This window comes from Bubalus kerabau, chromosome 1, assembly GCF_029407905.1.
Source record: "Bubalus kerabau isolate K-KA32 ecotype Philippines breed swamp buffalo chromosome 1, PCC_UOA_SB_1v2, whole genome shotgun sequence".
Lineage (NCBI taxonomy): Eukaryota > Metazoa > Chordata > Mammalia > Artiodactyla > Bovidae > Bubalus > Bubalus kerabau.
The window spans coordinates 180,298,506-180,319,621 of NC_073624.1; the positions used below are offsets into that span (position 1 = coordinate 180,298,506).

Here is a 21,116-nt window from a genome sequence, read left to right on the forward strand (position 1 = left end):
ACTTAAGAGATGAGGGTTCAGTCTCTCCCTTTGGAAGATCCCGTGGAGAAGGAGATGGCAACCCACTCCAATATTCTTGCCTGGAGGATCCCATGGACAGAAGAGCCTGAAGGGCTCCAGTCGATGGGGTTGCACAGAGTTGGACACGACTGAAGCGACTCAGGATGGCAGAGATGGTTTTAGCTGTCACAGCAGCTAAATGGTGTTTCCACTAGCAGAGGAAAATGAGGCTCTACTGGCATGGGGGTGCGGATACTGCTGAACACTACAATGTACAAGGCAGCGCCCCACCCCCAGCCCAGCATAGACTGAGCCAAACCCGAATGTCACAAACGTGACGGTGGGAAACACCGTCCTCACACTGTCTGTATTATGACCAACCTAGATAGCATATTCAAAAGCAGAGACATTACTTTGCCAACAAAGGTTCGTCTAGTCAAGGCTATGGTTTTTCCTGTGGTCATGTATGGATGTGAGAGTTGGACTGTGAAGAAGGCTGAGAGCTGAAGAATTGATGCTTTTGAACTGTGCTGTTGGAGAAGACTCTTGAGAGTCCCTTGGACTGCAAGGAGATCCAACCAGTCCATTCTGAAGGAGATCAGCCCTGGGATTTCTTTGGAAGGAATGATGCTAAAGCTGAAACTCCAGTACTTTGGCCACCTCATGCGAAGAGTTGACTCATTGGAAAAGACTGATGCTGGGAGGGATTGGGGGCAGGAGGAGAAGGGGACGACAGAGGATGAGATGGCTGGATGGCATCACTGACTCGATGAACGTGAGTCTCAGTGAACTCCAGGAGTTGGTGATGGACAGGGAGGCCTGGTGTGCTGCGATTCATGGGGTCGCAGAGAGTCGGACACGACTGAGCGACTGATCTGATCTGATCTGATCTGAAGGAAGAGGGGCTTTCCAGGTAGTAAAGGATCTGCCTGCCTTTGGAGGACACACAAAAGACGCAGGTTCAATCCCTGGGTTGAGAAGATTCCCCTAGCAGAAGAAATGGCAACCCACTCCAGTATTCTTACCTGGATAATCCCATGAACAGAGGAGCCTGGTGGGCTACATTCCATGGGGTCACAAAGTTGGACACGACTAATCATGCACGCACGCACGCTGAAGGAAGGGGCATCTCGCTACTCTGTTCCAGGAGATGAGGTTCCTTTTGCATTGCCCAGAGGGAATCCTCAACCTGGCTGTGCCCCAGATTGCTCATCTGTAAAATGGGAGTGATGATAATAGTACCTACTTGAAAGGAGTATGGTGCAAAGTAATGTATTTAACAAGTTCCAGCTCTTACTGGCATGAGGCCAGGGTAGGCACCCAGCAAAGAGGTGTCTACTGAGTGCCCCACTCCCAGAGCCCAGCATCCTCCTGAAGCTCCTCCAGCAGGGTCCCATCCTGGACCCGACCCTGGTGCTGCTATCCTGAGCCAGGCCTTATGAATGACGACGGCCGGCGGCCCGGCGACCTATGACCCACGGCGCCTGCCGCGCCCCTCCCCCGCTTGGCAGGTGGACAGCGGCTGCGCCGGGGTTGGGGTTGGTGGGGGCCGAGGCGCCAACCTTGGCTGGCCCGCAGCCGCTGCCGCACTGAACGGGGGCGGGGGACTGCGGCGCGCACGGGGCCGGGCGAACGCCTGCCTGGACCGCCTCCTGGGCCTCAGAGCGCTGCGCGGCCGCCGGCCAGCGGCCGCCGGCGCGCCGGGGCAGCAGACTGCGCCTCCGCCCCGCCCTCTCACCCAGGGATTGACACTGAACGTTCTGCCGGGGCTTGCCGGACAGCGCGCCTCCACCAATTGGCAGCCTCGCTGGGCGGACCCTGGGCTCTGTCGGAAGCCTCCGCCAATCAGACGTGTTGGCCCGCCCAGTTAGGGTCTCGCAAGCGCTCGAGTGGCCAGGCGTCCTAGGAGCGCGTCATGAGGCCGAGAGCCTATGGCAGCGCGGGAGGATCGCGAAGAGCCAATGAATGGCAGCGTAGCGCCGTCAGTCAGGGCGGCCTAGGCCAATGAGCTGCGAGCTGCGGGGGCGTCACGGACAGCAGCAGCGGACTTGGGCTGAGGTTCCCGGGCGGGCGGGCGCGGAGAGACGCGGGAAGCAGGGGCTGGGCGGGGGTCGCGGCGCCTCAACCAGCGCAGCCAACCCGAGGGGCCGCCGCCGCCGCCGTCCAGCGTGCTCCGGGGCCGCGGGCCGCCTCCAGCACCCGCCGCGCCGCAGCTCCGGGACCGGCCCCGGCCGCCGCCGCCGCCGCGATGGGCAACGCCGCCGCCGCCAAGAAGGGCAGCGAGCAAGAAAGCGGTGAGTGCCCGGGCCGTGACCCCGATCCCGGTCTCGCGCTGCCAGCCTCCTCCCTGTCCATCACTGCTTGGCCCCTCCCCCCACGCCCCCCCCCCCATTTCTCTCTGCTTACCCCCAGGCGCCCCTTCCCCGTGCCTGTCCAAGGTTGGGGCCCAGGGCCCGCAGAAAACCTCGTAGGAACCCCGTTGCCAAAGACCTCCCCTCCACTGCAAAGACTGTGCTCCCCCCTCAGCTGTCACTGCCAACCCATGGCACGTATGACCGCTGGGCCCCCACATGGGGCCCTATCACCACCCAACTCCCGACTTTCCTGGTCCCTCTCCGCAGATTCAAATCCCCCCACTTCCTCACTCACCTCTTCCACAGATGAGACCCACTGCCGAACCCCGACCCAGGCTTCTGCCGGCCTGGGAGTGCTCTGGGGTCTGCCTCCACCCCACAGGGACCTTGGCCACTTGGTGACCACACCCCTCCCCCCTCCAGCCCCCGCCATCTTTCTCCTGCCCTTCCCCTCTTCACCTTATCACAGCCCCCCTTCAAACCCACCCTTGAGCATTTCCCAGAGCCACCTCCAGCATTGTTTTTCCCTTCTGTGTCACTTGGCATGGGGGACAGGATCTTTCTGGGTCCCTCTGCCCCTCTCTCATCCTCTCAGTCACTGCTTCTCTGCTTGTGCTTCCTTCTCCAAGCAAGCGTCTGTCCCCGGCTGGGGTCGCACACTGTTTCTGAACCTAGAGAACTGCTTCTGTGCTTGCAAAGCCAGGTTTGAGCCAATCATGCTGGAATTCCATGCGTCCTCTTCCTTGGCTTTGGGGGTGAGGGGTTTCAGCAGAGAGCCCCTTCCCATCTACTGCTGTGCAGTGAGCTCTAGGCTCTTTGGAGGGCCCCTCAATAAATGGTTGTGTCACAACTGAGGCTTGATCATTCACCCAGTCCCTCAGGCTTCTTTACCTGCTTGGGATGAAAAGTGGGGGATTAAGAGTGAGTTTACCAGGGCTCATTCAGCTAGAGCTGGGATGGTGAGAAAGAGGACTCAAGGGATGACAGTTAGGAAGAGTAGTGGGTGACATCTAATGACTTGCTTTGCCAAGAGACAGATTGTGATCATCCCCAGGGTTCACCCAGAGGGGGGCCTGTTTCCACCCTCAGCCCCCAAATCATATTGGCCTTTTCCAGCCAGCCAGGGGAAGAGATTCTGTATCTGGAAATGCCTTCAGAAATGGTCTTGAGTTCCTTCCTCAAGTCATCCGGCTCTCAAATTGTCATCACTCCAGCCCTAAAGTTGGGCCTCAACTAGGATCCCCTTCCAGTTACCCAGAAATAGAGTTGAAAAGGAATGGCCACATCCAAATATGCCTTTCCCAGTTACTTGTCTCAGATCCCAGTGTCTGAGTTCCCTGAATGCTCCCTCCCAGAAAGACCCAAGCATGGAAGCCAGGGAACTTTATTTCCACCCAGATTCAAATAGCAGAACTTATAGCTGCTGAGCAGCCATGGAGAAGCCTGACATGTCACCGATGGGCGGGGGACAGGGAGGCAAGTGCCTGTAGCTGAGCGCTTGATGACAGAGGAGCAGGTGGGTAGTGACCAAAAATGGTCTGGGCATGAGCTTGGAGGGGACTAGACAGAGGGGGAGGGGCCGGGCCCCCAGCAGGTGAGGCCGGCCCGGAGGTGGAAGGTAGAGGCAGACAGTTGTATATTTCAGTGACTCAGTTGAAAGCTGGGGAGATGACATAGTCCTGGAAAACTTTCAAGGCATATCAAACACATGCAGTGGAGAGAGGTGGGGTGGCAAAGCCACACAGGGATAAGGATTCCCAAGAAAAAGATCAGAAGCTCCGGAAGGAACCGGTAATTCAGAGTACAGTCTGGACACCCAGGAAGGGACTATCAGGATAAAATAGAGCCACTATTTACTGGGCAGCTAGGATGTGCCAGGCTAAATGGTCTCCATAGATCTATCTGCTCGAGTGATTTTTCATAACAGGCTGTTACCTGAATTTTACAAAAGAGCTCTCTGAGTTTGACATAGATGATGCCACAGAAGCAGGATTCACATCCATTTCCATCTACCAGCCAAATTCCTGGACCCCAGAATTTCCCAGCTCAAACATTTCCAAGCTGCCCCCCTGATTTTTCACTATATTCACTTCTATTTTGTTAACTGAAATAAAAATTTTGACTCACTTTTGTTCAGATGTAAGTTTCGATCCGTCCTGAGAAATAATATAAATGAAATCATGGGATTGCTATACCAGTTATATTCTCTCTGGTACACCTTAAAATACAATGTAACTAGAAAGGCAAAATATCCTTAACATCAGTTCGTCCCCAGCCAGTGGGACCTGGTCACACTTTGGGAAACACCCTAAGCTGTACTTCCTTCCAGAGATTTGCAGGGGCTCTTGGAGAAGAAAAGAGGATGAGGAAAGAAGCCCCTCTTTGCTTCAAAGCTCCGATTCTGAGAGGTTGGAGTTAGACAAAATTTGCCCTCTCCCACAACTAGGATGAGGGGGGGGGAGTGGGGATAGTAGCGAGGCCAGCCTTCAGGGGGCACCTGAATTTTATCTGCCAGACATCAGCCCAACTAGAGTAAGGAACGTGCCAAACCTTAGTAGGCACCATTTGGCATCCTGCAGCCCCCTGTGCTGCTGTCTCCATGCTGGGGCAGGACAGCCTTGGCCTCCTCTCAAGAGAGCAGGGATTCAGAACCAGCCCGGGAATGGGGTGGGGGAAAGTGTTAGTCACTCATGTCAGACTCTTTGCCACCCCATGGACTGTAGCCCGCCAGGTTCCTCTGTCCATGGGATTCTCCAGGCAAGAATACCGAAGTGGGTAGCCATTCCCTTCTCCAGGGGATCTTCCCGACCCAGGGATCAAACCCGGGTCTCCTGCATTGCAGGCAGATTCTTTATCGTCTGCGCCACCAAGGAAGGGGGAAATCTGTACCCAAAGATGCCAGAGCCACTGGCGGTAGCCTGGGTAAGATGCTAAGAGGGCAGAGGAAAAACAAGATCAAGCTCAGGGCTCTGAACAAGCTAGAGGAATTGAAAGAGGGCAGTAACCCCAAGAGGCCCTGGGGACGGGTGCCAACTGGGGCTCCAGCCTTGGCTGCCCTGCCCCAAAAGGTACCCCTAAGAGCTAGTCCATGGAAGAAAGTACAGGACTGGTAAGAGGAAGCCCTCCAGACCTCCCCTAACCCCTACCCCAGCTCCCAGAGACCAGAAGATTCACGTGCTGAGAGTGAGAATTGCCCCCAAGAGGTCCATAGATGGGAAGACTTGTGGCCCTCGTAACATACTACAGAAGCCTGAGAGGGCCAGACACCGTCTGTGTGTTGGCAGTTGTACAGGTGCCCAAGAGGGTCCTGCCAAGACAGTTTTTCCTTTAAGTCCACCTGGGCTTAAAGAAGCTTGAGGGTCCTCTCTGCCCCTCCCCTGCACCCGCTGGCCCCCAGGTTGGGTTTCTCTTCCTGCCACCACCCCACTACTCCCTGGCTCCCCCTATAGGCAGGGCTCTGGTGATAAGCAGCTAAGCTGGTGCAGCAGGTCTCATGAGCCTTCCCAGCCACCGTAGTCCCGGTGCTTTGAGAGGAAGACTGAGTGATGGCTTCCAACCCCAACGATGGTGAGGCTGAGCCCTGTTGCTATAGCAACTTCCCAGGCACTCCCTGACCCTCAAGTCAAGGAGGGATTACAGTAGAGTTTAGGGCGCAAGTGGACAGGAAAAGGCTGTGGACCCCTGACTGGCCCTGGAAACCCTTCCTAACAACCCTGAGTGGAGATGGGTGGTTTAGTTCAGACAAGGGGGTGGGGGGTGGGGTGGATGATCCACCCAGAGTGGGGATCTGACCCAGACCCAGGCAATGGGTTAGACCAGCTCAGTGATGGGGTTCAGCTCAGAGTAGGGGTTGGTCCAGCTCAGTGATGGAGTCCAGGTGGTACTAGGCAGTGGTCCAGTCCAGTGTTGAGGTCCAACTCAGACAAGGGGGTGGCCTAGCCTACGGCTTGGCTTTCCTGCCGCAGACTTTTCAGGACGAGCAGGTTTCAGGGAACAGGGGGTCCTGAGATTTTTTGGGGGGCGGGGGGAGGAGATCTGAGGCTGGGATCCTGCCTCCTGCTGGGGCCCTAGCGTTTTGAGGGCTGTTTTCCCTGTGAGCCCAAATGGAATCCAGACCAGGGTGGAAGCTGGTACCCCTCCTGTGGAAAACAGGAGCAGGCCAGGCCTACAGTCTCCAAAGACAGCAGCTAGCTGGGTTTCCCTTCTCTGGCACTTCCTGTTGTCAGCAGGGGCCGAAGTTGACGGGCACTCCCGGGAATAAGTAGCTGCCACTGACCCTGCACTTCTTTTGGGGATCTGGAAAGAAGGAGGAAGATAGTCAAAGCTGCCTCCCCCTCCCCCACCCCTGGGTTTAGCGTTTCGTTTCCGGTTTGGACTTTCTGGGCTGAGAGCAGAGCCAAGCACAGGGCAAGGTTTGACAGAGGCCAAGGACATCCCGGGATGCCATGCCCCTCTCCGCCCCTGCACAGGAGCAGGGCTGAGTTAGTGTTACCCATTTCTCTCTCAAAGTAGCCAAATTTGAGGGCTCCAGCTTCAAAGAGCACTTGCGGGAGGAGATAGGGTGTTTCTAACTGCCCCCCCCCCCACCTCCGCCTTTCTCTCCAGCTGCTCTTTCAGCTAATTAATGGAGTTTGGGGCCTCCTTGACCCCCAGGGAGGCCCCGGCTGCTGCCTGGGCCTGAGCCTTAACTCCTTCCGCTCCCCAGTGGGCACTGCCCTGGGCACATTGGATGCCATCCTCTGGGCAGTCTAGCACCCACTGAGAAAGGCAGGGCCTGGCAGCAGGGAGCAGTGAAGTCCCTGGAACAGGAAGTTAGCTTTAGCACCCCGCCCCCAGGGCAGGCAGGCCAGCCAGGAGGGACACCCTCAGGAGACTCTCCCACCACCTGCTGCCAAGGAGGGCCTTTACCAACCTTGGCCAGCTGGGAGCAGGTAGCTTTAAACGCTTCCCTAGCAACCAGCTCCTCCTCCCCTGTCTACCCCCACCCCCAGGCCCTCCCAAGGAAGTCAGCTCAGAGACTCTGCTGTATTCCTGGTTTCCCTGCAAAGGGAACGTTCCTGGGAGAGTCAGGGCGGCCTGGGATGGATCCGGGGTCAGGCAGAGGCTGGGATGGGGACTCAGAGACCACCTTCCAGCTGTGCCTGCAGCTGCTTCTCTGGGGCCATCTGATTGTCCGCCTCCTGGGCTACCTGCACCATACCCTCTGGGCACCTAAGCCGCAACCAGCACCTTGAGCCTCCCTGGTCACGGGCAGACGGGCCCCCGATCACCCCATCCCACTCCACTCCCCGCCCTTGTACCCTCTGCTGGAAGAGGCAGAAAGCAGAGGTGAGTATGGGGACTCCTGGCTGGGTTTTCCCCCCATCATTATTCCTCTTTATCTGCCCTCTCTTCCTGCCACTGCCACACCCTGTCCCTCACACCCAAATCTGGCAAGCTGATGAGAGCGCACATAGCCTGGTCCCTCCCGCACTTTGGAAAGGTCGGAGCAAGGCTGTGTCAGGATCAAGGCGTCCTTGTGGAGCCTCTTAGTGGGGTACCAACAGACAGAGATGCCGACCCACCACGTTGGGAAAAAACAGGATGTGGCATTTCTCAGGGATAACTGAGAGGAAAAGAAGAAGCAGGACCTAATTTTCTCCTGGATTCCTCTCAAATGCACTCCTCTCTGCCTTCTTGGGTGGGTGACGGTAGAGTCCCAAGAGGGTACTTCACCCCCCTGCCCCCCTGCCCACCTTCATCCAGCATTCAGTGTGTACGTTTGGAGGTTTCCAAGGAAGGTGTCGTATGTCAAGAAAGATTGTGCTAGTGAAACCCTTGCAAGCGGTACAGCCCCCAGGCTCGGAGAGTTCTCAGACAAGTTGGTGGCTCAGCCAGGCATACCAAGCGAGGACCCTCGACCATTCCTGACTGCCCCCTCTCTGCCTGGTCATTCTTCATAGGGCTTTCCTAGCCAACTATCTGTCCTCCATCTGCCACTCTTGTGGCCCCCCACAGAAGGCTCTTCTCTTGGAACACTGAGGGAGAGTCTTAGGATTGATGGGGGGAGGGGTGTGGCTACCCACAAGGCTGTGGGCATTCCTGGCACTGCCTACGGGTGAGATAGGCAAATAACAGGCAAAGCCAAAGTACAAGTGTGCAGGACCCTCTCTGGGTGGCAACCGTCCCAGGGACATCAGGGTTGAGGATAGCTCTGTCCGTGGGCCACCCTGGTGCCCTGGGACCCGTCAGAAACAAAGCACTTAATCTCGTGGGTGTGAGGGACTGTCTGGAAAGTGGTCGGAGGCCAGTCTTCTCATCTGTCCAATGAGAGTAATAGCAGCTCTGAGCCGTCAGTGTAGGAGTTAAGCGTGGAAAGCACTGAGTGTGCCACAGAGCTGACACACAGAGAGGGTCCCGAACAGCAGCACGGCTGGCCCCAGGTGGGCCGTTGCAAGGACAGGTCCATACCGCTAGAGTCCGTCAGGCCGCGCATTCAAGATCTGAGCATTCAGTGCTCTACCTGTATTGTATACCTCTATTTTAAAATACACTTGAACCTCCCTGAAGACTCCACGCTTCCACTGCAGGTAGGGGGCGCAGGTTCCCATCCTTCATCAGGGAAGTTCTGCCTGCCATGCCATGAGGCCCCAAAAACTTAAAAAAATACTTCACAGCAAAATTAATAGCTGACATTTACATAGCACTTACACCCTGTGCCAGCCACCATCCAAACCCCCTTTGCCAAGATTAACTCCTTGAGTCCCTACAACTACCCTACTGGGTCATTACTATTATTATCCCCAGTTTACGGATAAGGAAAACTGAGGCCCAGAGGTCAGTCACACAGCTCCTTAGGGACCAGGCCAGGAGCTGAACTTGATCTTATCCCAGAGTCCTGGCCCCTACCTACTTTGCCGGGGTGCTGCTCCATACTGGTGGGAATGCCTGTTTTCAGGCTTCAGTTCAGGGGGGTGGTGAATGGGGAGAACAGATAAAAGGAATGTGGCGGGGGCTGGGGGGGAGGGGAGGGGGGCGCAAGTGAACCAAAGGAGAGAGTGGACACAAAGTAGCAAGCCCAGGGTCCACAGGGAAATCTTCAATGCTAGCTGGATGGTGGTGTTCACCTGGGGCTGCTGAGGGGCCTGTAGGGGGCAGGCATCAGGCGAGGCTTTCTCTGAAGCGGCTCAGGAGCCAGGGGCCCTCCATTGGCAAAGGCGGGAATGGAGCCAGCTGGGGGCCAAGGCAACAGCTGAACCCCCCAAGGGCGCCTGCTACCCGAGCCCCAGAGGCCTCCACCCCGGCCGGCCTCCCCAGAGAAGGGACCAGAGGAGCCGCCAAATCCAGAGGCTATAAATACCTCGGCTGGCGTCGTCCCTGGCCCTGGAATGTCGGTCAGAACTGGGGCGAGTGGGGGTGGGCTGGCCCGGGCACTGTTCTCTGTCCCCCCACCAAGAGTGACCCCCCAAGTCGCCCTGTCCCCCATTGTAGACAGAGTTGAGACTGGACCCCAGCTCTCTGTAATAAAGAGGCCCCACACCCCAGCCCAGATCAGGCCGCCCCACCCACCCAGGATTACCCTCAGACTCAGCCAGGACACCCAAAGGCACAGGGAGAAGGTCAGGCTCTAGGTTAAGGCGACTGCACCCCACTTTGCACAAATCAGCATCTCCCCAGGAATAGCCTGGGCCCATGCCAGCAACATGGGGTCTTCACCTCACTGTCTTCCTCTCTTTCAGTGAAAGAGTTCTTAGCCAAAGCCAAAGAAGATTTTCTTAAAAAATGGGAAAATCCTGCTCAGGTAAGCCCCCTGGGTACAGAGTCCCGGGAGGGGTGACTGACGGCCCCCTCACCCCCAACCACATCCAGGTGACATGGCTAGGATTTTGGGGCCCTGTAGAGGCGCCTCACCTGCCCTCATTAACCCCATTGATGCTCATGGGGGCACCTGATCACACATTGCCAGGCTCCTCCACCCCACCACCCCCTTCCAACGGGCGGCCCCTGCCCCCCCAGGCAGCTGCCAGCAGCTCCTGGGCCCCTGGCCAGGGCTGGATCTGGACCCTGCCACCAGCCTTGAGGAATGCGCCCTCTGCCATCTTGTTTTTCCGCCCCCGTCCTTACCGGCTTTGCTCCACCCGGTGCCCACGGCCCCCTCTGCTGGTGGCAGAGGGGATGCTCCAAACTTGGGCCGCGCAAGCTGCAGGGGTTGGGGTGGTCCCTGACCCTCCAGAGCCCTCTGCCTGCAGAACACAGCCCACTTGGATCAGTTTGAACGAATCAAGACCCTGGGTACGGGCTCCTTCGGGCGGGTGATGCTGGTGAAGCACATGGAGACCGGGAACCACTACGCCATGAAGATCCTCGACAAACAGAAGGTGAGTCTGGCCCTGCGACACGGCCCGGGTCCCGGCTACCAGGGCTCTGCCCGGGCAGTGGTCATCGCCTGGAGCACCTCCATAACGTGCCAGACCTGGGGGCAGGAAGGGTACCATGCTGCCTTCAGAAAGTTTCCCCTCCCGGGGAGCCACCAGTGCCAATCCCAGCATGGATGCGGCATCAGACACCTAGCCTGTCTTGAGAAAGCCAAGCATTTTCCAGCATGAGGGGAGTGATGTCTACGCAGACCTCCTTTCTGTAAATATTTTTGCCAGGCAAAATGCTCTACAGCAGCACTGTCCAGGAAATATATCACATATGGTTTTACATTTTCTAGACTCCTCATTTTATTTTTTTTTATTTGCCCAAGTGGCTTGTGGGATTTTAGTTCCCTGACCAGGGATCGAACCCAGACCCTCAGCCATAAGAGCATGGAGTCTTAACCACTGGACCACTAGGGAATTCCCTAGAACCCTCATTTTAAGAGCTTTAAAAAAAATACAAGTGGAATTCATTTTAACAGTGTGTTGTAATTAAGTCAGTATATCTCCAATATTATCATTTCAACATATGTATCCAGTGTAGAAATATCATTAACGAGACACTTTACATTCTTTTTTTCCATACTAAGTCTTAGAAATCCAGAGTGTACTTTACACTTAGAACACATCTTCGTTTGGATGTTCATTTTCACTGGAAAGAAAAGAAAAAGACAAGTTGAAAAAGCAGGTTCACATAACCCAAGTTGTTCCAAACAGGCTTGAAAGTTGCCCAGTAACTGCACTGAGTATCAGTTTTTAAATTTTCGTTTTAAATACTTTGACTTTTGTTGTTTAAAACATCTTTTTTGGGGCTCTGCTGGGTCTCTGGCTGCTCAGGCTTTTCTCTGGTTGTCGCAAGCGGGGGCTACTCTCCAGTTGTGGTGCACAGGCTTCTCATTGCGGGGCCTTCTCTTGTTGTGGAGCATAGGCTCAGTAGTTGTGGCACGTGAGCTTAGTTGCTCTGAGGCGGGTGAGATCTTCCCGGATCAGGGATCAAACCTACATCTCCTACCTTGGCAGGCATATTCTTTACCACTGAGCCACCAGGGAAGCCCCAAGATACTTTCCATTTTAAACTCCATCTGTCAGTCAACTAGCCAGGTTTCAAGTACTCAGCAGTCATACGTGGCTAGTGTGGACTGTCCTGGACAGTGCAGGTATAGACCCAGAGGATGTCGTGAACAAAGCAGAAGAAGCCCCATTGCAGTGGGGCTCAGAGCTGACCGAGGGGCCAGATTGCGTGCGTGTGACAAGCTGGTCTGAGGTTGACTAGCTGCATGTGACCTTGGACACCACACTTCCCTTCTCTGCATCTGGACTTCCAGACATGCATGTTCCCAGTGCATCCTCCTCAGGACTCCTGTCAGTGTGTGAGGCGGCTGCTGGGGATGGCTGAGGGCGGAGGAGGAATTAGCCCTGGGTTCAGGTGGATTGTGGGGAGGGGTGCGCTCTAGTTGCAAGGAAGGTATTTCTAAACCCCCCACCCCTTGGGTGCCCCTTTTGCTTGTATGTTCTGTTTCAGCTCAGCTGCCCCTTCCTCCACGAAGCCTTCTCTGACTCCTCAGACTTCACCGGGTGCCTTATCTGGGCATCCACAGGCCCCCAGCTTCCCCCACCACGGCTCTGACCCCTGTGGCCTGGTGACTCATGTGTTCTTGCCCTGAATTGCATGACTGCATGCCATGTGGGGACAGGCACCTGGCCCAGGGCTTGACAGTCCCCAGGCACTAAAACAGTGTGTGTGTGTGTGTTTTTTAGGTCAAAGCTTATTTATTTATTTATGACTGCACTGGGTCTTTGTTGTGCAGTGCACACAGGCTTTCTCCAGTTGCGGCGAGTGGGAGTTCTCGCTAGTTGCTATGTGGTGTACGGGCTTCTCATTGCCATGGCTTCTCTTGTTGCGGAGCATGGGCTCTAGGGCATGCGAGCTTCAGTAGTTGGGACTCACAGGCTTACTTGTTGTGATGCATGGGTTTAGCTGCCCCATGGCATGTGGCATTGTCCCAGACCAGGGATCAAACCCGTGTCCCCTGCATTGGCGGCAGATTCTTCACCACTTGAGCACCAGGGAAGTCCCCACTCATACAATTCTAGATGAAGGACCTGGCCCAGCCCTGGCACCTCTCCTTTTTTTTTGGGTGGTCAGGAGGGAAAGGACTCGCTCACACCCCGTCTTCTCCACTCTCCCCTCCCACTCCTGCAGGTGGTGAAGCTGAAACAGATTGAGCACACCCTGAATGAGAAGCGCATCCTGCAGGCGGTCAACTTTCCGTTCCTTGTCAAACTCGAGTTCTCCTTCAAGGTGGGGTTCCAGTGGTGGCAGACTGGGGCCGCTGCCAGGCAGTGCAGCCTCTGGGTTCCCAGAGCCGGGGCCGGGCTGATCACCACCAGTGGCTGTCCACTGATGGGGTGGGGGTGTGCAAATCAGCTTGGGGCTCTGATAGCCCCAAGTTCAACTGGGCCTGCCAGCGTCTAGCTTGATAACCTGGGGCTAGTCCCTCAGTCTGGATAACGTCCCTCAAAATCATCACTCCGTTTATAGCAAGAACCTGACACATGGCCACAAGCCATGCCACTCAGCCTGGGTTCCAGTGCCAGCCCTGTTCTTCCTGGCCGTGTGACCCTGGCCAGGGACTTTACTCCCCTGAGCCTTGTTTTCTTCATCTGTATAATGGGTATCGTGGCAGTCCCCACCTGGGGCTGCCATAACAGTTCAAAGCACAGCATGAGCGCCCTGTGTGAGCTGTTTTGGGCATCATCCTAAGCCTTGACTGCGAGAGCTGGGAAAGGCCACTCAGGGTCTGTGACCCCTGCAGTCACAAGGGCCCTGCACTTAGTTTAAGCCTCTGCTGCCACCTTCTTGAAATTGATAATCATGTTTTTTAACAAGGGGCCTCACACTTTTATTTGGGGGGCCCCACAAATTCTGTAGCCCATCCTGGTCCCAGTTGACAGATGATAAAACTGTGGCCCCAAGAGCCTTGGTCAGGACAGTCACAGACATGAGCCACCATGGAGTTCTGACTGCAGCCCTGACACCGGCTGTACCCCTCATGTACCCCTAACCGGCCCTCACTTTGGGCCCCTGTGAGCAGGATGACGGCTGCCCCTAGTTTCTCTCAGGCAGAAGGAAATGAGACAGGTAATTGGTGAGCACAGCGCCTGGCACGTGGGACGCGCTCCACTTGGGAGCCGAGATGGTTGTTGTCACTTTCTGAACACCTGCCGGGCCAGGGCACTAGGCCTGCAGATGGGGCCCGGGGCTTGGGGAGCAGAGCCCTGATCACTTGATGCTTCCCGCAGGACAACTCAAATTTATACATGGTCATGGAGTACGTGCCCGGTGGGGAGATGTTCTCACACCTGCGACGGATCGGGAGGTTCAGGTGAGCCCGACGCCCCACCCCGCCACCTTGGGGCTGTCCATGGGCATCATCCTTGAAAGTGGTCTCTCGGGGTCCCGGTGGGTTCTCATTCCCCCTGAGCTGAGGAATCTGAATCTACAATGTCTCAACTACCATGAAACAAAACAAACACAGTGACCTAGGTGTCACCCCGTGAGTGGGTGATTTTATGTCCTTTAAATTTATGCTCTCGTTTTATTTTACTTATTTATTTAGCAATACATTTTATGTACAATAACGCACAGGTTTTCAATACCCAGTCCCATGAGTTTTGACAGCTGCACATATGTGTGTAGCCATCATCCTGGAAAATTCCCTCGAATTCCTTTCTAGGCAAATCACTGGCCCAACAAAGGCCAACGTCCTTTCTGGCTTTCAAACACCATAAGTGCGTTTGGTCTGGGTCTGGACTTGATATAAATGGACTCACACCATTCATATTCTTTTGTCCCTTTCTTCTCTTGCTTCACATAATCATTTTGAGACCCAGCCACATTGTTGGGTATATTCCTCATTTGTCCTGGTGGTGGAGTTGGGTCCGATCCCATTGTATGAATCTGTTGCAACTTGTGATTCCATTCCTCTGCTGATGGACACATGGGCTGTCTCCAGTCTGGGGCTGTAGATGAAGAAGGTTGCTCTGTGGGTGCTTTTTTTTTTTTTAATCACAAAATAAGGCTTTTCATTATTCAGCTTCTTAGAGTACTCACACAAGAGAAACTGACAAATCCATCTCCTTGTTGTTTAGTCGCTTCGGTCGTGTCTGACTCTTTGCAACCCCATGGACTGTAGCCCTGCCAGGCTCCTCTGTCCATGGGATTTCCCAGGCAAGAAGATTGGAGTGTGTTGTCATTCCCCTTCTCCATCTGCTGATGCATCATGATCACCTAGGCTGGAGGCAGCTCCATAGGCCCACCTGCTGGACTGCTCTGGGGTGGGCGGGTGCTGTGGGTATGGCCACTCCCACTCACCCATCCCCTCCTCTGTTATCTCCATCAGTGAGCCCCACGCACGCTTCTACGCCGCCCAGATTGTCCTGACCTTTGAGTACCTGCACTCGCTTGATCTCATCTACCGGGACCTGAAGCCAGAGAACCTCCTCATCGACCAGCAGGGCTACATTCAGGTGCCCATTGGGCCGGGCGAGGGGGCAGCCCCAGGCAGCCCCGGCCTGAACCCTCCCGCCCTCCTAGCCAACCGCCCGTCCTGTGCCCGCAGGTGACAGACTTTGGTTTCGCCAAGCGTGTGAAAGGCCGCACCTGGACCTTGTGTGGGACCCCCGAGTACTTGGCCCCCGAGATCATCCTGAGTAAAGTAGGCACCTCCCAACCCCTCCCACCACCCGGAGGCCTGTTCCGCCCACGCCCCTCCTAACCCTTCTCCTCACACCTGCACCTCACCCTTCTCCCTCCAGGGCTACAACAAAGCTGTGGACTGGTGGGCCCTGGGGGTCCTCATCTACGAAATGGCCGCAGGCTACCCGCCCTTCTTTGCCGACCAGCCCATCCAGATCTACGAGAAGATTGTCTCTGGGAAGGTGAGGCCCGGATGTAGGGGGCTCAGCCCTAAGACCATCCTGCCCACTGTGGAGCCCTGCTCATCACTGTCAGAACAATCTCGGGAATTCCTTGATGGCCCAGCGGTTAGGACTCCGCGCTTGCTTCCACTGCAGGGGGCTTGGGTTTGATCCCTGGGTTGGGGAACTAAGTCCCACATACCTCAAGGGGCAACCAAAGAAAAACCAAAAGAACAATCTAGAAGTTCATGAAGTTGGGCCAGGTGGTGATACCAGACACACCCACCACACTGAGGCCACCATTTCACACAGCCTCACTCATCTCTGGACCTTCAGTGCCGAAACTCCACGGGTTTCCAAAACTCGCTCAAACTCCTGCCCTGCCTGACATGAGGCTCATCTCACCTCTGTGTGACCCTCTTAGCCTGAGTTTCCATAAGTTTGACATCAGAAAAGCAAGTGTGTTCAGTTCCCAAGCAGTACTCTAGAGCCCTACAGGGAGTCACCCAGGACATATAGCCCCACCTCCTTTCCCAAATGCAGACTTTCTAGGTTGGAGGATGTGGGTAAGGGGTGGCTGAACTGTTAGAGCCCTGGAGTGCATTAAGTGCCTACTGTCCCGTGCACCCCCTGGGTCGCACAGCACTGTGAGGGAGGAGGAAGCTGAGGCCCAGAGATTGGACATGTCTGGTTCAGGGTTACACAACACTGTTGTCCCGAAAGAGGCTGGGAACCCCATGTCTGCCTTCAGTTCACCCACCTCCCCTGGAGGACCAGCCATCCCTCCACCTGGCTCAGAAAGTGGTGGAAGTGGCTCCCAGCTCAGCCTCGGTGGGCAGACCTGGTTCTAAGTCCCAGCTCTGCCATCCATCAACTTTGAAACCTCAAGCCAATATCTTTGCTTCTCTGAGTCTCATCCATCTCAGAACTGGGGAACCAAGCCACTTGCCTCTCAGGGAGGTTTAAGAGAGTCACCAACTACAAAGTGGAGTCGTTAAAAAAGGGAAAGATGAGGTGTCTGCCACAAGGCAGAATAGAGGTTGCCAAGAAAATGGCCCAGAGTGGGGAGAAAAAAAGTCATAGAAGTTTCTGAGGGGGAGAGGAGAAGATGAGCTTAACTCCTTTCTTTGTAGCATTTTGCAGTTCCCACGCACCCACAGCGGGATTATCTCCCTCATGCAGCCTTGGGATATCTGTCCCATGCCAGAGAGGCAGGCACAGGCCCAGAGAGGTTAAGGCGGTGGCCAAGGTCACACAGCATGTAAGAAGCAGAGCGGTGCTGGAAGTCAGTTCTTGCAACTGTAAATCCACTGACTACTTATATACAAGGCTGTAGCCTCAAAGCATTTGGGGGAAGTTTCTGGAAGAGTTACACTGAGCCTTAAAGAATGGAAGAGCCTTAGCTATGCAGAGAGAGAGAAATAGAAAAACAATTATTTCTCTCTGAAACATGAATATTTCTGAAGTCCCCCAACCCCAGCAGAGCTACCTTAAGAAGCTGTGGCTAAGGATGCACGTTTTGGAGTCCATCAGACCCCACATATGGAACCAACCTGTCCTGCTCCTCAGTGTGACCTTGGGCAAGCTGTTTAACCCTGCCAAGCCTCAGTTTCCTCTTCTGTAAAATGGGAACCTCGGGAATTCCCTAGCAGTCCAGTAGGTAGTCTCTGCTTTCACTGCCAAGGACCCAGGTTCAGTCCCTGGTCAGGGAACTAAGATCCCACAAGCCTCACGGTGAGGCCAGAAAAATAAAAAATCAAATGGGAACATCATAGCTCTTACCTTGCTGCAGCAGTTCTCAAAGTGGTCCCCTTTCCAGCAGCATCAGCATAGCCCAGGCACTGGCTAGAAATATAAGCTCTCAGGCCCTACCCAGATCTCCTGAATCAGAAACTCCAGTGGGCCCAACAAGCTGTTTTAAATGGGATTCCAACACACAATCCAGTTTGGGGTCTTCCACCCAATAAGACTGTTGGGTGAGGAAGGCAGTGTGCTGGGCTCCCCAAGCTCCAGAGGGGTTTCCCAGTCTTTCTGTGTTATCCACTCTTCAGGTGCGGTTTCCGTCCCACTTCAGCTCTGACTTGAAGGATCTGCTGCGCAACCTCCTACAAGTGGACCTCACCAAGCGCTTTGGGAACCTCAAGAATGGGGTCAATGATATCAAGAACCACAAGTGGTTTGCCACAACTGACTGGATTGCCATCTACCAGAGGAAGGTAGGGCACCCCCTTCCTTCCTCAGGTGCTCTGGGGGGTTGGGGAGAAGGGAGGAGTATTACCAATGGAGAGATGAACAGGGAAGGGGAATCTAAAAATAGCCTTCAGGCTCTGGGTGAATCTAGATGTGGCAACTTAGAGCAGTGGGGGTCTAGAAACAGAGTTGCAGAGTCATTTGGCCACTTTGTGACCTTGGGCAGGAGACTATTCTCTCTGGAAAGTATTAATAATTTGCCCATCAATGTGTTGGCTATGGGCAAATTATTAATACTTTCCAATAATTTGCCCATCAATGTGTTGGCTATCGGAGAAGGCGATGGCACCCCACTCCAGTACTCCTGCCTGGAAAATCCCATGGACGGAGGAACCTGGAAGGCTGCAGTTCATGGGGTCGCTGAGGGACACGACTGAGTGACTTCACTTTCACTTTTCGCTTTCATGCATTGGAGAAGGAAATGGCAGCCCACTCCAGTGTTCTTGCCTGGAGAATCCCAGGGACAAGGGAGCCTGGTGGGCTTCCATCTATGGGGTCACACAGAGTCGGACACAACTGAAGTGACTTAGCAGCAGCAGCAGTGTTGGCTATAAAATTTTTTTTTTTTTAATTTATTCATCTGCACTGGGCCTAGTTGCAGCATGTGAACTGTTAGTTGCAGAATGTGGGCTCTAGTTCCTCGACTAGGGATCAAACCTGGACCCCTTGCCTTGGGAGCACAGAGTTGTAGCCACGGGACCACTAGGGAAGTCTCTGTAAGATTCTTAAGATGAGTCCACACTAATGCTAAGCTCAGGCCTGGGTCAAAGTAAGTTATGTTATGAATGTTAACCCATTCACATTTATTGTTGTAATGATGATTATGTTGACTGCTGAGGTCTGAGTGGTTCTTGACCCCTCTCCAGGTGGAAGCTCCCTTCATACCAAAGTTTAAAGGCCCTGGGGACACAAGTAATTTTGACGACTATGAGGAGGAAGAGATCCGAGTCTCCATCAATGAGAAGTGTGGCAAGGAGTTTTCTGAGTTCTAGGGGTGTGCCTGTGCCCCATGGGTTTTCTTTCTTTCCCTTTTTTTTTTTTTTTTTTGGTGGGGGGGTGGGAGGGTTGGATTGAACAGCCAGAGGGCCCCAGAGTTCCTTGCATCTAATTTAACCCGCCCAGCCCCACCCTCCAGGGTAGGGGGAGCAGGAAGTCCAGGTATTTGGGTCAAAACACCAGCTGCTCCCCCTCACCCCCTTTGCCCTCCTGCCTCCCCACCCACTGCTTTTGCCTTCCTTCCACAGCCCCCCACCCCAGCCCACTTCTGCCTGTTTTAAATGAGTTTCTCAGTTCTTCCCTTCTTCAGGTCAGACCAGGTCTCCCTGGTTTCAGGGACAGGGTGTGGCAAGAGGGGCCCAAACTTAACTACAGCCACCCCTCCCCCTCCCCCCCAAAAAACCCGACAGGCACCACTCTGTAATGGCGAATGAATGAAAAGCCAACCTTGCCTTCAAAATAATCCTGCCAGGGAAGGAGAGATTTTAGTGACACGTTCAGTGGGCCACTTGGTATAATTTTTTTAAAAAATACAATTTACAATCTTATTTAAGTTCCATCAATGCCGCCCTCCCTCCTTCCTCTCCCATCCTTTCCCATGCCCCTCCTCTTCAAATCTTTTTTTTTTTTTTTTTTTAACAAAAACTGGGAAGCAGACTGACTGTACAGGAAGGAGCTGGGGTTTGAACCTCTCCCCCAAGCTGCTAATCTCTCCTGCCTCCTCCCCCCATCCCTTCCCCCAGGATGCCCTGCCAAGCCTGGAAGGGTCTCAGCCCCTTTAGGAAGCCCCTACTCTGTTCTGCCCCCAACAGACCTGTCTTCACTCTTGGGCTTCGGGACCCAGACAAAGCAGCTGCCCCTCTCCCTGCCAAAGAGGAGTCGTCCCCTGAAAAGACAAGAGGGGAAGCCCCGAGCCCAGGGTTGTCCCTCCCAGTAACACTGTCCCCAAACTCCTTGATTTTATTCTCAGCTAGATTTTAATGTCCAGCTTCCTGTCAATTGGGAAGGCAATCACCGCAGAAGGAGGTAGAGCGCCCCCACCCCCGGGTTCAAGGCCAGGGTTGCTGGCGAGGGGCTGCTTATTTTATTCACCCAGCAGCCTCCGCCCTCCACCCCCCATCCTGGGCTCTCCTCCTTTGCTTAGCTGTCAGCTGTCAATCACCGGTTCTCCCCCCCACCACCGCCACCACCCATTTGTGGTTTTTTCTCTCTTAATAGAAAAGTCGGGAGTCACCCCATTCATCCCCACATTTGTTCCTCTCATCATTTCTCCCCATCCTAGGAGGAGCTCTCAGGCCTGGGGTGGGACCCCGGGTGGGCGCGGGGGTGATTCAACCTGTGTGCTGCGAAGGACGCAACTTCCTCTTGAACAGTGTGCTGTTGTAAACATATTTGAAAACTATTATCAATAAAGTTTTGTTTAAAAAAAAGTGTCGCTAGTGTTCCTGACTTCGGTCACCCACCCACGCACCCCCAGGGGGTTGGAAAGAGAATTTCGGACCCCAGCGTCCAAGCTGATCAGCACCTGGCCTGGAGTCCTTGTAAAGCTGGGTTTAGCTGGAATTCCGCCACTCCCCTCCGCCCTGCCTGAGAAGGGGGCGCCAAACTGCCCTCTGACCCAAGATTAGGGGTCCCCACATTCTGAGGCGCACCCCCTCTGCGTCCAACGAGAGGCCGAAAGGGCGGGAGCTCTAGGGAGACGCTGGGGCCGGCGCGCCGGGAAGCCGAGCGGCGGCGGGGGCGGCCCTGGCAGGGGGGGTATGGGGTGGTGGAGACCGTGCGCGCCCCCCTCCCCGCGCAGGGCCAAGCACGCCCAAGGGGCGCGGAGGCGGCGGTGGTCCGAAGGTCCCTGCGGCGCCGGGCGAGTGCAGTGGCCCGGTCCGCGGGCGGCGAGTTCCCGGTAAGTGCAGTCCCGAGAGCGGAGCGCGCCGGGGAGGCGTGGAGAGGGGGGCTGGGCGCCGGGGACGTCTGGGTCCCGCGCCCAATGGCTGGAGGGCGGCCGAGCACCGCCCGCGCGCCCCGCCCGCCCCCTCTCCCCTCCCCCCGGCGCTCCCCTCCCCCTCCCCCGCCCGCCGCTTTCCCCCGCCCCCGCCCCGGCGCCAACTCCGCGGCGCCTCCTTAAAAAGCGCGCGGGAGTTGTAAGGGGGGGCCGGGGCGAGCCGGAGTGAGCGAGAGCGCAGGGTAAAGGGGGCGGGCG

General features: G+C 55.4%; 2 protein-coding genes across 2 annotated transcripts; both read left to right on the plus strand.

Annotated features, from left to right (window-relative positions):
* Nucleotides 1-2,026: 2,026 nt before the first annotated feature.
* PRKACA (protein kinase cAMP-activated catalytic subunit alpha) lies at nucleotides 2,027-20,362 on the plus strand. The gene is made up of 10 exons (XM_055543055.1): nucleotides 2,027-2,294; nucleotides 10,073-10,134; nucleotides 10,583-10,711; nucleotides 12,957-13,055; nucleotides 14,057-14,139; nucleotides 15,157-15,283; nucleotides 15,376-15,471; nucleotides 15,572-15,694; nucleotides 17,725-17,889; nucleotides 18,790-20,362. Exons 1-10 carry the CDS (start codon nucleotides 2,249-2,251, stop codon nucleotides 18,913-18,915), a joined length of 1,056 nt encoding a protein of 351 aa, XP_055399030.1. The 5' UTR covers nucleotides 2,027-2,248; the 3' UTR covers nucleotides 18,916-20,362.
* SMIM46 (small integral membrane protein 46) lies at nucleotides 6,172-7,594 on the plus strand. The gene has a single exon (XM_055543067.1). The coding sequence runs from the start codon at nucleotides 7,436-7,438 to the stop codon at nucleotides 7,586-7,588; it is 153 nt and encodes a 50-aa protein (XP_055399042.1). The 5' UTR covers nucleotides 6,172-7,435; the 3' UTR covers nucleotides 7,589-7,594.
* Nucleotides 20,363-21,116: the final 754 nt, after the last annotated feature.

Coding starts and splice junctions, on each gene's coding strand:
- SMIM46 (XM_055543067.1), top strand. CDS start 7,436: ATGGATCCGGGGTCAGGCAGAGGCTGGGATGGGGACTCAGAGACCACC.
- PRKACA (XM_055543055.1), top strand. CDS start 2,249: ATGGGCAACGCCGCCGCCGCCAAGAAGGGCAGCGAGCAAGAAAGCG. Junction 14,140..15,156: donor CGACGGATCGGGAGGTTCAG/GTGAGCCCGACG, acceptor TATCTCCATCAG/TGAGCCCCACGCACGCTTCT. Junction 15,472..15,571: donor CCGAGATCATCCTGAGTAAA/GTAGGCACCTCC, acceptor TTCTCCCTCCAG/GGCTACAACAAAGCTGTGGA.